Genomic DNA, 13685 nt, shown 5'->3' on the forward strand with positions numbered 1-13685 from the left:
TTTACAGTTGAGAACACAGAGGCTCCGAGAGACGGGTGTGGCCCAGGTGTGGCCCAGCCCGGATGAAAATTCAGACCTTCCGCCCTCAACCTGGGACACCTAACACTCTCCAGCTCTAATTCCCCTCCTTAGTGAGGCCCCGAGTACTTTCTCTCCCATCCTCTTTCCTTTACTCCGCTGCATAGACTACCACGTGCAATTACCGAGTTTATTATCGGTGTCCTTGTTTATCGTTGCCTCTCTCTCAAGAACATGAGCCCCATGAAATCACGGACCTGGTTTGTCATGTTCACCGAATCCCGGGCACAGAGCAGGGACTCAATAAATTCTTCTTGAACAGTTGTTGGAAGAACTAAGACAGTTTCAAAGAACAGGCCGATCTAATGAAGTTGGATCCTTTCTCCTCGGGAGAACCCGCCCCCTGGGACTTCTTTGATTGCATGGAGCTCCAGGGTCCCTTCCTCCCCTGGGAATACTCGCCCGGAGCAGCAAGCAGCCTCTGAACACAGCAGCACGGGGATTGGGGTGGGGAGGGGGCTTGTGTAGAAAGCCTGGAGTGGTGTCTTTACCAGGGGAATAAAGAGGGTATTATGCTTAGATACCTTGAGAATGAATGTTTAAAAAACCTCGCCGATAATTGTTAATTGACTAATCCTTTGCTATAATTAGGAGGGCCCAGAGGCCGGGGATGCTACAGTTTCCCAAGCTCTGTTTTGAAGATTTAAGAATCAGGAAGGGACTTAGGAGGCCCAGAACCAACGCCTTTGTATCAGTCGACTCCAGAGACAGTCGGAAGCAGAATGCAAGTGGGCCATGTCCCTTCAATGCATATTCATACTTCCTGAAAAGTAGTAATTTCATTATGAATAGCAACATTTTTTTTCTGGCCAGTTTTGTTGAATATAAAAGAGCGCATAATTCCCAACTGTGCGGCTCGATGAGTTTTCATAAACTGAACCCACTTGTGTGAGCGGCCCCCAGAGGCCCCTTACCATGGCCCTCCCGGCCACCAGGCCACCTCCCAAGCGTAACCGTCATGCTGACTTTGAGCACCGTGGATTGGTTTTATAAAACATGTTTTGGGCTTTGATTCTAGGTTCGCAGATTCAAATGAGCACCCCCGCCCCCCCAAACCCAGGGCCCCCACAGGTGTCCTTGAAGATGGAAGGGCCCCAGACCTGCTGTGACCCCTCATGTCCCCCGCAGGGGACTTCTGCCAATGGTTACCGCGGTGGGCACGTAATTTGATCTTGCAAAAGAAGCTAGATGTCTAGATTTTGTATGAAATCTCATGATTACTGAGCGTTGGTAACTCGTGAAAATTTAACACGCTGTGGAGGCAAGTCCAAGCAGGCCATACAGAACACGCTTACGGGCCAAATTTGGCCTGCAGGCTGTCAGTGGGGGAGACCTCAGGGGGCCCCCGGGCCTGCCGGGGAGACAGGTGTGGACACAGGCCTGGCAGCTCAGAGGAGGCCTGGGCAGGGCCAGGGAAGCCTCTGCAGCAGGGCGATGTTTAAACAGGCCTTTGAAGGACAGCCGAGATAGGGAGAGCAGGGGCGCTCCAGCAGAGGAAGGGAGGCAGGCAGGGACCCGAGGTCTGCTCTGAGCACCAGGTGGTCAGACCTGCAAAGTGGTTTGGTGTCGGTGGCAGCGGGAGGAGTGGGCTAAGGGGCTGGAGATGTAGGCCGGAGCCCATCTCGAAGGACCTGGAACAGCATTTAGACTTTGTCCTGGGACAGGCAATGCAGGGAGGAGGTTAAGCAGAGGGGCTGGGCTCATCGCTGTGGCAGCAAGTGCAGGGTGGGAGCTAGATGGGGACCGGCTGCTGCAGGGGCAGCAGAGAAACGGGAGGTCTCGGCCTGTGGAGGGGAACCAGGGGCTTGTGCCCACATTTCTGGACCCCTAAACAAATCCCACCCCCCTCACTCCTGACATGGACTCTCCTTGACCAAAGCAGGGTCAGGCCCCTCTGAGCCCTCTTCCTAGCCAGGCTCTAACCTTGGGCTCTGTCCTTGGCCGGCTTAGTCCCATCGGAGCTAGAATCCCACTGGGTCAGTTTAGCAAGAATCCCTCACCCTTGAAACCCACTCAGATTCCTTATCTCCACCCTGGACATCTTCTTCCCCGGGGCTGCCAGTGAGAGTTCTTCAAGTGGGTTTAGCCGAATCCCTCTAGCTGTGATGTCTTCCTCTTCGTGATCTTCCCCCGTCGACCCCGAGCCTGCCCCTCGGCTACAGCTCCCCTCTTTTCCTTGTTGTGTTCAGAGTGGAGCCCTATCTCTCTCCCCTCAGGCCAACGCCCCCATTCCCGTGGCCCCTTGAATAAAGAAAGCCTGTCTTACCATCTTTAACAGGTGCCACGAGTTTTCCTTAACGCCTGGCCGCACCCAAGGTGGTGTCACCTGTTCGTGGCTGTTTGACGATAGCCAGCCGCGCGACGGGGCAGCCCAAGGAGTTGCATTCGTTTCAGTCTTATCTGCGGCTTGAGTACAAGGCCCCGCGCGGAATCAGCCAGAATTTCTGACCTTCCCTGTGTAGCCCCAGGTCGGCTTCTCCCAATGCCTTCTGTCTCCGCAAATGGCAACTCTGTCCTTGGAGGAGCTCCTGCCAAACACCCCAGGGGTGTCTTTACACCCTATGCTTGATCCTTGAACAGATCCTGCTGCTTTGAATATGGACCTGGACCCTCCACTGCCTTTGCTACCACCCTGGGCTGAGCCACAGGCATTACCCTGCCTGGAGATACTCACTAGCCACTGGCTGGTCCCCTTCTTCACCCAGCAGCCAGAGAGGTCCCGTTATACCCTGAGTCAGATCATGTCTCCCTCTGCTCAGAGCCGCTTGAGGCTTCCACCCCACTGGGGGTAAATGCTATAGTCCTCGTAAGGGCCCACCCAGACCACGCGCTCTCACCGTCTCCCCATCACCTCGGCACCCTTGTTTTCTGCTATTCTCCTTGCTGCCCACTCAGCTCCAGCCACACTGCTCTCAGTTATCGCCCTACCGCAGGGTCTTTGCACTGGCTACTCCCGCTTTCTGGAAACTCCTTTCCCGGGATGTCCCTACGGCTTGCTCCCCCTCCTTCAAGCCTTTGCTCCAGTGTTATCTTCCCAGTGAGATCTCCTCCAAACCCTGCTTTAAAATCCCAGCCTGCTCCCCTCACTTCTGCCCTTGGCTTTGAACATTTGCATACCCTACATCATCGGTATTAATGTTCGTGTTCTCTTTTCTCCCCGGTTCTGAGCATCCAGTGGGGTGCTCAATGACTGGAGGACTTTTCACCCCCCCCCCCCGCATGCTTCCTCTGAGTATTTCTTAAGAGGGTGTGATCACTGAGACATATTTCAGTTGGGATCTGCTGGCTTTGAATGTCCAGGGCAGAGTTCCCAGCCTGAAGGTCACCGAGTCCTGCCCACATGTCCATTGTCACAAGCCTCCATCTGAGGGACTGATTTTCAAAAGTGTGCAGACACTCCTGTGATGAATATTGCACGCCTATTTAAAAGTGATACTGAAATCCTTACGAGTTTTTGGCCGTGACAGATTTCCTGTCAACCCATACGCTCAACTCCGTGATTATTCCATGGAGGTCCTCCTTCTCAAAGTAGTTCGGAAGGCCTCGCATTGGGCCAGAAAAGGGATCTAATGAACGAGTCTGGAGACCGCTGGCCATCCTATGCGTTCCTGCCAGGGACAGTGCCCACAATTACTGTCACCCACCAGCTGACCGTGAGCATAGGTTCGCCCACCAGAATAAGGCAATTCATACTCCGTTAACCTTGAATCCTGCAAGCCCTGCCATTCCACAAGCTGGCGGTTGTTGGAGCAGCTCTGAGCTTGGGCAGAATTCAAATGAACTCTTGCAATCAACATGCAATTAATTGTCCGACGCCCTGGGCATCTAGGCCCCACGCCCTGCTGGTGTGAAGGGAGTTCAGGTCATCTCAGAGAAGAGGTGGGGCTGGGGGTGCTCACAGTTGGGCAATCCCACTTTGCACGAGAGATCCCGAAAAGGTTTGTGCAAATTTGGTCCACTGATCTTGGTTCAGATGTTAATGATAGTGGCTGGCATTTACTGACCACCTACTATGCACCAAATGCTTTTTTATAGGCACGATCTCATTACAACAGCTTCATATGCCTCCCTTTTTTTATAGATAGGGAATTGAGGCTCCCAGAGGTTAAGTGAGACGTTCAAAGCCCTCAGCTGGTCAAGCCCCAGAACTGCATGACCCCCAAAGTCAGTATTCTTGATCGTTCTGCCCCCACCCCAACCTTGAAGTTTCTGGGTAGACAGCCTCTGTAGGGCATCCCTACCTGGCAACCACAACTTTGTGTCCAGACCTCCTTGGGTCATGCTGCTCAGGAGGAAGCCTCCTTTGTCATACACAACACTTGGCGTCCCATGTGGGGCACTTCTTTGCCACCTTTGCTGCTGTTCCTTGCCATCATAGAGAGCCCAGGTGACTGTAGCTTCCACCTGCGAGAGAAGCCCTTCCTTTTGGTTTACACAGTCTAAGTCCCCCTGGGTGACCCCCAGGGAAAGCACAAGCCCCAAAGACTCTGCCACCCTGCATTCCTGCCCCCCCCTTCTGATTGGGTCCTGCGAGTCCAGGTCCAGCAGAAGGCATGCCTTTCAGTTAAGCCTGAAGCTCCCCGGCTGTGGGAAGCCCAGGAAACTTTGCAGTCCTGACCTTTTGGGGCTCCTTCCTAGGGTTCCCTCCTGCTGGTCCTTGTCCTTCTTGGGGAGCCCAGCACCCTCTACTGAGCAGGATGCCCCCTCCTGGCCAGGTTTGTGGGCCGCCCCCATACCCCGCGGGGAGACTCTTTTTCCGAGAGTGCCTTGACTGACATTTTCCTGGCTTCTCAGCCCCTCCAATCGGGTGCGGGGCTCCTCGGGGGGCGTCCCCTCTCTCCGGGTCCCCCGCCCGCGCCCGGCGTGGGGCGCCCCCTCTCCCTGTTTAGGGCGGGCGCCGGAACAGTGTCGCCGGCCGCCTGCAGGTGTCTCCCCACGGAGGGGCGCACGTCCCTGCGCCGTGGCCGCTGCCAGGCGCCAGCGGCTCCTTGCCGAGGTGCACTCGCGCTCCGGGCTCCGGGCGCGCCGGAGCCGCTCCGCCGCTGCCGTCCGCCCCCCGCGCCCCCCGCGCTCCCCGCGCCGCGCCCTCACCCCGGGGGGGGCATGGGCCCGCGCCGCGTCCGCCGCCGCGGATCTCAGGCGCCCGAGCCCCGGGGCGCGGCGGGCAGCGGCCGCTGACGCGGGGCGCCGGCTGCCAACTTCGCGCGCGGAGCTCCCCGGCGGCGCGGTCCCGGCGGCGCGGGCGGCATGAAGACGAGCCGCCGCGGCCGAGCGCTCCTGGCCGTGGCCCTGAACCTGCTGGCGCTGCTCTTCGCCACCACCGCCTTCCTCACCACGCACTGGTGCCAGGGCACGCAGCGGGTCCCCAAGCCCGGCTGCGGCCAGGGCGGGAGCGCCAACTGCCCCAACTCGGGCGCCAACGCCACGGCCAACGGCACCGCCGCCCCCGCCGCCGCCGCCGCCGCCGCCGCCGGGAACGGCCCCCCTGGCGGCGCGCTCTACAGCTGGGAGACGGGCGACGACCGCTTCCTCTTCAGGAATTTCCACACCGGCATCTGGTACTCGTGTGAGGAGGAGCTCGGCGGGCTCGGTGAGTGAGCGGCGCGGCGCCGGCGGCTCGGCGCCCGGCTATCCCCCCACCCCCCGCCCCGGGCGGCGCGGCCCCCGCGGCCCGAGCCCCGGCCCCGCGCGCCCTCCCCGCGGCCGGCCGAGGAGCCCCGCGCTCCGCAGGGCTCGGCCGCACGCCCGGGGGCGGGGAGCGCGCAGGAGCCGGCCGGGAGAGAGTGGGGGGCGGCCGGGACGCGCCGCCGTGCCGGGGCTCTGGGCAGAGCTGCTGCCCTTTCCGAGCGCCGGGAGCCTTTGGGGACGTCGCCGCGCCCCAGGGAGGCGCGTCTCCCGGGCACCCAACCCAGCGGCCGGTCGGCGGGGCGCGCGCTCCGCTCCGCGCCAGAACTCGTCTCTGGGCTCGCCCCCTCCCCCGCCTTCGTTGGCGGGGCACCGGCTCCCCCTTCCCGGCGGGTCCCGCCTGGGGGAGGGCGCACCGCCTGCTGCCACGAGCCCCCCTCGCCCCCCCTGCAGATTCCCGGAGCCTGGGGGGGGGGGGTCGTTCTCCCAGACGGGGCTCGAGAGTCGGGGGTGGGGGGAGGCCGGTGGGTCCCCGGCTGGAGCCCTTCGCGTCCTGGCCCCCGCCCGGGAGAGAATGCAGCGGGGGGGGGGGCGAGGCGGCGGGAAAGCGGGACCGCTCGGCTGGGCTCGGATCAACGTTGGTGGTGGTGGTGGTGGGGGGGGGTGACTTTTCAGAAGGCGGGTCAAACTGCTCCCTTTGCCTCGCTCCTCTTCCTGTGCCAGCCCGGGGCAGCCAGGGCGGAGAGAGTGCCCCCGAGGCAGGCAGTGAGGCCGCGGTGGGGGTGGGGGTGCCGGTTCACACCACCCACTACCTCCCAGACCGTGTTGCTCTAGGTTGGGGCGTGAGTGAATTGACCTCTCTCCCCAAGGTTAAAAGTCTGTGCGTGCACAGCTGTTCCTCGTGCTAGGTCGTGGTCTCCGTGCGTACTCCGATGTAGACGGCGGGGCGGGGGTGGGGTGGGGTGGGGTGGCTGACAACCGAGTTTGCCCTGAGTAAGTCATTGGCCTGTCTAAAGGACAGAGACAAGAAGGTGTAAAATAAACCCAAGGAGGCTGTTCCCTCTGCTTGGAATTCCCTTCCCCGCGCATCTTCCCTGGCTGGCTCCTCCTCAGTCCCCTGGAAGGTCCCCACGGGGCTTGCCAGGCAGGGTCTTCTGGAGAGAAGACCTCCCCATCCCCTTCGAGGCGGGGTCCCCTAACTTTGTGTCTCGTCACCACCTTTATCTCCTTCATCATGCTTGGCACAACCTGAGATTTTCTGGAGCTCGTGTCTGGGCACTGGCTTCTTGTCCCCTGTCTCCACCGGGTGTCCCTGTGAGGGCAGGGCCTGGGCTGCCTGGCTCGTGGTCATCCCCAGCCTCTGGGCAGCGTCTGGTGCACAGGAGGTCATCAGTACATTTTTGTGGGATTCATGTTGGATGAGGGCCTGGGGTGATAGACCGGCGGTGTCCTGGGGTGCTGGCCGCCCCGCCTTGCCTCTGGGGGTGCCCCGCTGAACTTCCCTCTCACCACCTGCCTGATGCTAGCCGTTTGCCCCACACTCGCTGTTCGAATAGGATTCCACCTCTGACCGGTGTCACCCCATCAGACTCACTTCCGATATGTACTCAGAACTCACATCTCTACTCCGGGATGTAAAAAAAAAAAAAAAGAAAAAAGAAAAAAAAAAAAAGAACCTCAAAAGGCATCTTGGCTAAAATTTTCTGCTTTCCACTCAGTCTGACCCTGACCTATTCCACGGAGGCCTCGTAATGTCTTACCCTGTGGAACATCTGCCTCTTTGGGGGGTAGAGGTCCCCACACATCACCTCCACTTGTCACCAAGTTTCCCCTTTGTGTAGAAACGCAGCCTCCTTGTCCTTCCTTTACGCACATACTTAAAAACACGAAGCTGCGTCTCTGGAGTGGTCCGGGCCCTGCCTCCGTGGGGTGTCCCGGCCCCCCATGGCTGGCTGAGCCTCTTCCCTGAGCTCTCTCCCCCTGGCTTCTCCCTGAAGGTCATGGCCCCCCCGCCTGCAGTGATTTCCGTGTGCGGAGCGTGCCCGTGTCGCTCATCCAGGGCTTGACACGGGATGTTTAAGCCCGAGCAGTTTTAAAAATTATTAATTGAAAAACATTTAAAGCAATGTTAGCTTACATTTATTGAGCCCTTAATGCGTACCAGGCGCTGCTGAAACTTCGCGCCCGCCAGATCCTGTTGACTCCGTGCCAACATCTCCGTGGCAGGCACTCCTTGGGTACCTCCTTTTCAGATGAGGAACTGGGGGTTCAGAGAGGCTTTTGTCCAGGCGTCCCAGCTGGCGAGGGGGCCCCGATTATCTTCGGGAACAGAAAGGGATCAGGGTGAATGATGCCGTTGGGGGATCCGGGATGGGCAACATTTTAGGGGGGGCGCTCAGCCGAAGACCCTCATCCCCAGTCCTCTGTTCGTAAAAGCATGGGTGGTTAGTTTGTTGGGTAAATAAAACAAACCCACAGTTTTCCCTTTTCTCTTGATCGCTGTTGGCTAGAGATCGCCCCTCCCAGAAAATCACAATTTTCCTCCCCGAGAGCTTGGAAAATAGTTATCAGCCTGTCAGAGCCGGTGAGAAATCTGGGAGGTCTGAGCCAGCTTGGATGGTTTCCCTGGCTGATGCCACAATGCCCAAATCCTGCCTCGCCACCTCTATGGTCCTGAAAGGATGTCAGGAAGTACCTGGCCTCAAACTTTGGTTGCTATGACAACCTTTCTTCTGCGTTCTGTGACCATTTTTTAATTTAGTTTTTACTTGAAGAGGGGAAAAAAAATGCCCCAACACCCCCCTGCCCCCGCCAAACCTGCCCTCCTCTCTCCCCACCCCTGAGACATCAAGGACCATGTTCTTTCCCTCCCGCCCAAACTACAGGGAAGGCTTTCTTTCCTTTCCAGCATTTTACGTTCACCCCAATGAAAACACCAACCACGAAATCCTGACCTCTCCGTGAGAAGCAGCTGCTAACTGTTCCTTTCTCTCCAGCGCTTGTTGGGTAATTTCTTTCTGTGCCCAGAAGAACCTCTCCCCACTCTGGGCAGCCACAGGGAAATCTAATAAGCCCTTTTACCCACATGAAAAAATCTACAGCGTTCACAAAGAAAACTGCAGCCTGTCCTAAACAGACACAATTTCACCAGACCGGGCACAAAGAAAGCTTTTCTCCTTCCTCCAAGAAGGGGCGTCCACCTCCTTCAACAAACAGAAAGGGAGCGTGGCCTTGACACAGAATTACCCCGAGCCCTTCACGCAAATTGGATTTCTCCTCTGGATTAGATGCTCAGAAGGGCTGGGTGGTTGGCATCCTGGGGGGCGGGGGCAGCAGAAGAAAAGTCTGGAAAAGGAATAGTGAAGGTCTGGGGGTAGGGAGATGGGCTGGCGGGCGTGTGGTTGTGCTAACTGGGAGCACAGGTGAGGCTGGACCTCATCTTGCATGTGTTTGAACTTGAGTAAGTAGGTGACTGGGGAAGACTGGCGGGGTGGGTGGGCAGGGTCAAGGAGGGCTTGCCGGGAGGCCTGGAGGGAGGTGGGACTGAGGCAGCCACAGGGAAGGGAGGGACAGGTCCCAGGAAGCAGAAGCACTGTTTCCCCATCCCTGGGGTGGGTGGAGCAACGCCATTTGTGAAGGATGGAAGCTTCTCCAGTCTCCTGTCGGCAGTGTGGTTTGGGCAAGAGCCTCAGTTTATTCCTCTGTAGAATGGGGATCAGAGCAGGTGGCACTCGTTGGGGGTATGAGTATTCAGGGAAATGTGTGCGGAAAGTGCCGCGCACCTGCTGGGTGTGTGAGTGCCCCTTGCCCCCTCCAGAGGGCTGCCACCCACGTCCCTGCTTCCGCCGGTGACCCCCCTCAGTCGGCTGTCCACCCAGCCCCACAGCAATTGCCAGATCCTGTCTCGTCTTTGTTCAACTCCCTCCGTTGGCCCCACTGTCACTTAGAGTCAAAGCCATGTCCTCCCGTGGCTCCTCCCTGGCTGCGCCACTTCTCTGGGCTCCTCTCCTGCTCCCCCATCCCCCTTCGTGGTCACTGACTCCTCCCACACTGGCCCCCAAACGCCAGGCACACTCAGCCTCAGAGCCTTTGCACTGGCCCTTCCCTCTGCCTGGAATGCTTTCCCCCTAGATGGCCACAAAGCTATTTCTGGAAACTTCAAGTCCGTGCTGAGCTCTGTCGGCGCACCCAGTTCAAAATTGATCTCCCGGCACGTTTCCTGCTTGCTTTTTCTTCTGGCACTTGCCATGGACTTTACCTCAGTGTTGCCCATCTGTTTTGTGTCTTGCGATGCTGGCGGCTGAGTTTATCTGCTCCGTTCACCTAGTGCTCAGAGCACTGGCACATAGTAGGTCCTCAGCGAACATTTGCGGGATGAACGTTGGTTGTTGTTACGAGTCCTGCTCTTTCTCGGGCTCCAAGTGTCTTCTTACCCTGCAGCGAGGCAGGGGGCCAAGCGGGGACCCCTCCCCTTTCACTGAGGTGCCCACTACACACCCAGGTGCGTGTGCGGTGGGGCCATTCTCACTCAGGAGGAGGAAGCCCCTAGCTGACCCCCCCTTTCTGGCTTCCCCTTCTTTTCTACAGAAAACCCCTGATATTCCGCCTGCTCTCTTAAATTATGCCTCTACCTTTTTCACAAGTACGAGGGCAGCTGTGGTGTCCCCACCCAGGAGGCCTTTAGTGCTGGGAGTGTGTTGGTGTCATATCAGAGGGGCTTTGTGTTAGGATCGTCTGATGGGTGAGGACTGGGACTTCGAAAGACATGGCTCTAAACCCAAGATCAGTGTTGCTTCTTTCCATTTCCAGAACAGCTCTCTGACAGCCTAGTGCCATGGTTATACCTATTTTTTGGGGCACAGAGAGATGAAGGGACTTGCCCAAGGTCACACAGCTACCCGGTGACAGAGCTGGGATGTGCACCCAGGCAGAAGGTTCCAGAACCTGCCTCTTGGGTGCTGTGCGGCACCACAGTTCAGTCAGGCTCCCTGGGCTCCTCCAACAGAGGAAGAGCCATGCACTGGAGTCGAGAGCCCCAGGTTTGAGTCCAGACTCCAATGCCAGCTTGCTGAGTGACTCTGGCTAAGTCCCATTCCTACTCTCTCTGGCCTTTTCTTTCCTCATGTGTAGAATGAAGGTGTTGTGTGTTTTTTCTGTCTGGATTATGGAGCCAACAGAGCACACCCCATGATGACAGGCTTCAGAGACAGAGAGCCAGGGCCCCAGCCCCCACACCACCGCTCCCCTGCTGTGTGGCCTTGGTTGGGGGCTTGCCCTCTCTGGGCCTCAGTTTCCTTGGCTGGGACACAGGGACGATCAGAGCTGCCCCCCCCCCCGCCTTGTTGGAGGTAAAGCCGATGGTGTGGGCACTCTGTCGGCACACGGCAGACACCCAGTAAGGGCCCTGGCTGTGAACGACCCCGTGGCCCACGGGTCTGCTCGGAACTTTCCATCTGTTTCCTTTGGCCCCGTGGTATTTACAGTTGCCAGCATTTGAAAATGGAGACACTTCACAGAAACGTCTGGATTTACGGCTTTTCTCAAAAGCCTGGCAGGTCCGTTGACACTGGGCCAGGGATCCCATGGGAGTGGCAGCAGGCTTCCCCGGGAGGCCACGGGCTGCCCCCTCTCACCCGCCCCCTCACTGTGGACATGACCTGTCCCCTTCCAGGGGCTCCGGCCTTGAAAGAGTCCTCCTCGGCACCTCTGGTCCTCATGACCCCATCTTGTCTGCTGGCGAATCCTGCCGGCTCTTCATTCAGAATCCAGCCCCCACCGAACAGGCCCCACAGGTCTGCCCTGGCCTGTGCCCTGGCACCCCACCCCTGGACTCAGGCAGTAGGCCCTCCCTGGGGTCCCTGCTTCTGCCCTTGGCCCCCATGGTCTGCTTTCTATGCAGCAGTGAAACCCAAGTCAGATCACCTCCCTCCGCTGTGCACGGCCCTCCTGTGTAGTCCGTCTCACTCAGGTTTAGGGCTGATGCCTTCCAGGGCCTGTGGCCCGCTGTGATGTACCCGCATCGCCTCTCTGACCCCACCCCCTCCACTCTGCCCCAGCCCCAAGAGCGTCCTTGCTGGTTCTTGAACAGGCCAACACCTTCCTGCCCCAGGGCCTTTGTACTTGCTGTTCCTGCCCTCTGGGGACTCTTCTCCCAGATGTCTGCAAGGCAGGCGGGTCTGGTCTCAAATGTCCTCTTTCCCAGGGGCCTTCCCTGCCCACGCCCTCTCAATCAGCGACCTTGCCGCCCCCCCCCCCGCCCCAGCACTTCCTTCCCACCGTCTCCCCCATGGGTGTGATTGTTGTGTTACCCACTACATATCATACTCGTTTATCTTCTTTATGATCTCTCTGCCCTTGCTCACCAGCTAGCTCCATGGGGGCAGGACTTGGTCCATGTCACAGAATGCCACATTCCAGCACCTAGACGGACTGGCACTTAGTAAGGGTGCAGTGACTGTGTGTTGAATGCATTTGGGATTCTAGAACTTCTTTGGACTTTTGGGTACAGCCAGAGGCCCTGGCTCTGTGCTCCGTGTCCATCATTCCCACGGACTTGTCAGTCACTCTTTCTTCGCTCCCCCCTCTTCTGTTCTGCTCCTGAGAAGCAGTGCTCCGTGGGACCCCATGGGGAGCTGGAGGGGTTCAATGTGGTCATTGCCCCTGTTTCAATTCTGGGGTACCAGGCTCAGAACCATATTTTGGGGATACTATGACCTCGGGCCTCTCTGTGTCACCTGCAGGACCATGGTGGTGAAGCTCTTTTGGTCCCAAGAAGGACAGAAGCAGACTCAAGCCCCAGTATGGAAAAAGGCGTTTTTCATGGGGGGCTGCTGCCCCCCACAGTGTCCAGGCGGAGATGTAGTCACCAGGCCTCACAGGTCAATGCCAGGGCCCCACCTGGGCTCCTGGAGGCCCAAGGTGATGGGCCCTCCCGCCAACTAAAATCCTACAGGGCCCAGCCCAGAACAACAGGAGGGGGCCATAGAGGGACTGGTGGGGCCTGTGGGGGAAGTGGGGGCATCTGCCTCTGTTAGAGGGGCAGCAGCTGAGTCCCAGATGACCATTTTCATTGCAGGGTGGAGGCCCATAGGGGACCCCACTGTCCATTTTGTCAACACTCCAGGTGTTTCTAGGAAATCTCTTGATTGTTAAAATTTGGAAACCGATTCAGTTCAAAACAAGGAGACTGTCCTGCAGGCCAAAAGCAAACGCTTCCGACGGGGCGAGCAAACCCTCCTCTTTCCAGTTTGCCATTTCTAGAGCCGAGCTCTGCTGGTAACAAGTTTCGATTCCACGTCTGTTGGTTCACGGTCTTGAGACAGAATCTGATGGAATGGCGTGGTGCAGGGGGCCGCGGCTGGGACGGGGGGTAGGATTACACAACCGGTCCTCTGGGCAGAGGAGGCCAGAGCTGGGAGCCGGGGCAACGGATGGTGCTCGGGCAGACATTCCATAAAGGAGTCAGCCCTTCTGGCCGGGACTGTAGGAGTCACTGCAAGCAAGAGAAACTCAAGTGAGATGGCCTTGAGCAAAAAAAAAAAAAAAAAAAGGAACTGTGGTCTCTCTCTTTTTATAGATTCTAATTTTTTCTAAAGATTTATTTGTTTGAGAGAGCGAGAGAGCACAAATGGGGGGAGAAGCAGAAGGAGAGGGACAAGCAGACTCTGCTGAGTGCGGAGCCCGATGTGGGGCTCGATCTCATGTCCCTGAGATCATGAGCTGAGCCGAAATCAAGAGTCAGACGCTTAACTGACTGAGCCCCCCAGGTGTCCCCTTAAGTAATCTCTACAGCCAACGCAGGGCTCACACTCACAACCCTGAGATTAAGAGTCGACGCTGTACCGACTGAGCCTGCCGGGCGCCCCTGTGATGTCTCTTCATAGAAAGTCTCGCGAGAAGAGTCTGGGTGGTGGCGTGGCTGGATCAAGCAGGGTTACTGGGAATCTGTGTCTTTCCAGCACTTGGCTCTGCCTCCCTCTGGG

At 58.1% G+C, this 13685-nt stretch overlaps 1 protein-coding gene across 2 annotated transcripts in view; it reads left to right on the forward strand.

Annotated features, from left to right (window-relative positions):
- The first annotated feature begins 5242 nt into the window (after window positions 1-5242).
- The window catches only part of GSG1L (GSG1 like), a 208535-nt gene continuing 200092 nt past the window's right edge, over window positions 5243-13685 (forward strand). For both annotated transcript variants that reach the window (XM_087869321.1, XM_045775242.2), the window contains exon 1: window positions 5243-5668. In XM_087869321.1, the coding sequence (XP_087725447.1) occupies window positions 5326-5668 (343 nt within the window). In that variant the 5' untranslated portion in view covers window positions 5243-5325. The remainder of the gene's footprint in view (window positions 5669-13685) is intronic.

This window comes from Ursus americanus, chromosome 2 (assembly GCF_024610735.1).
Source record: "Ursus americanus isolate L20-20 chromosome 2, mUrsAme1.1.p, whole genome shotgun sequence".
NCBI lineage: Eukaryota > Metazoa > Chordata > Mammalia > Carnivora > Ursidae > Ursus > Ursus americanus.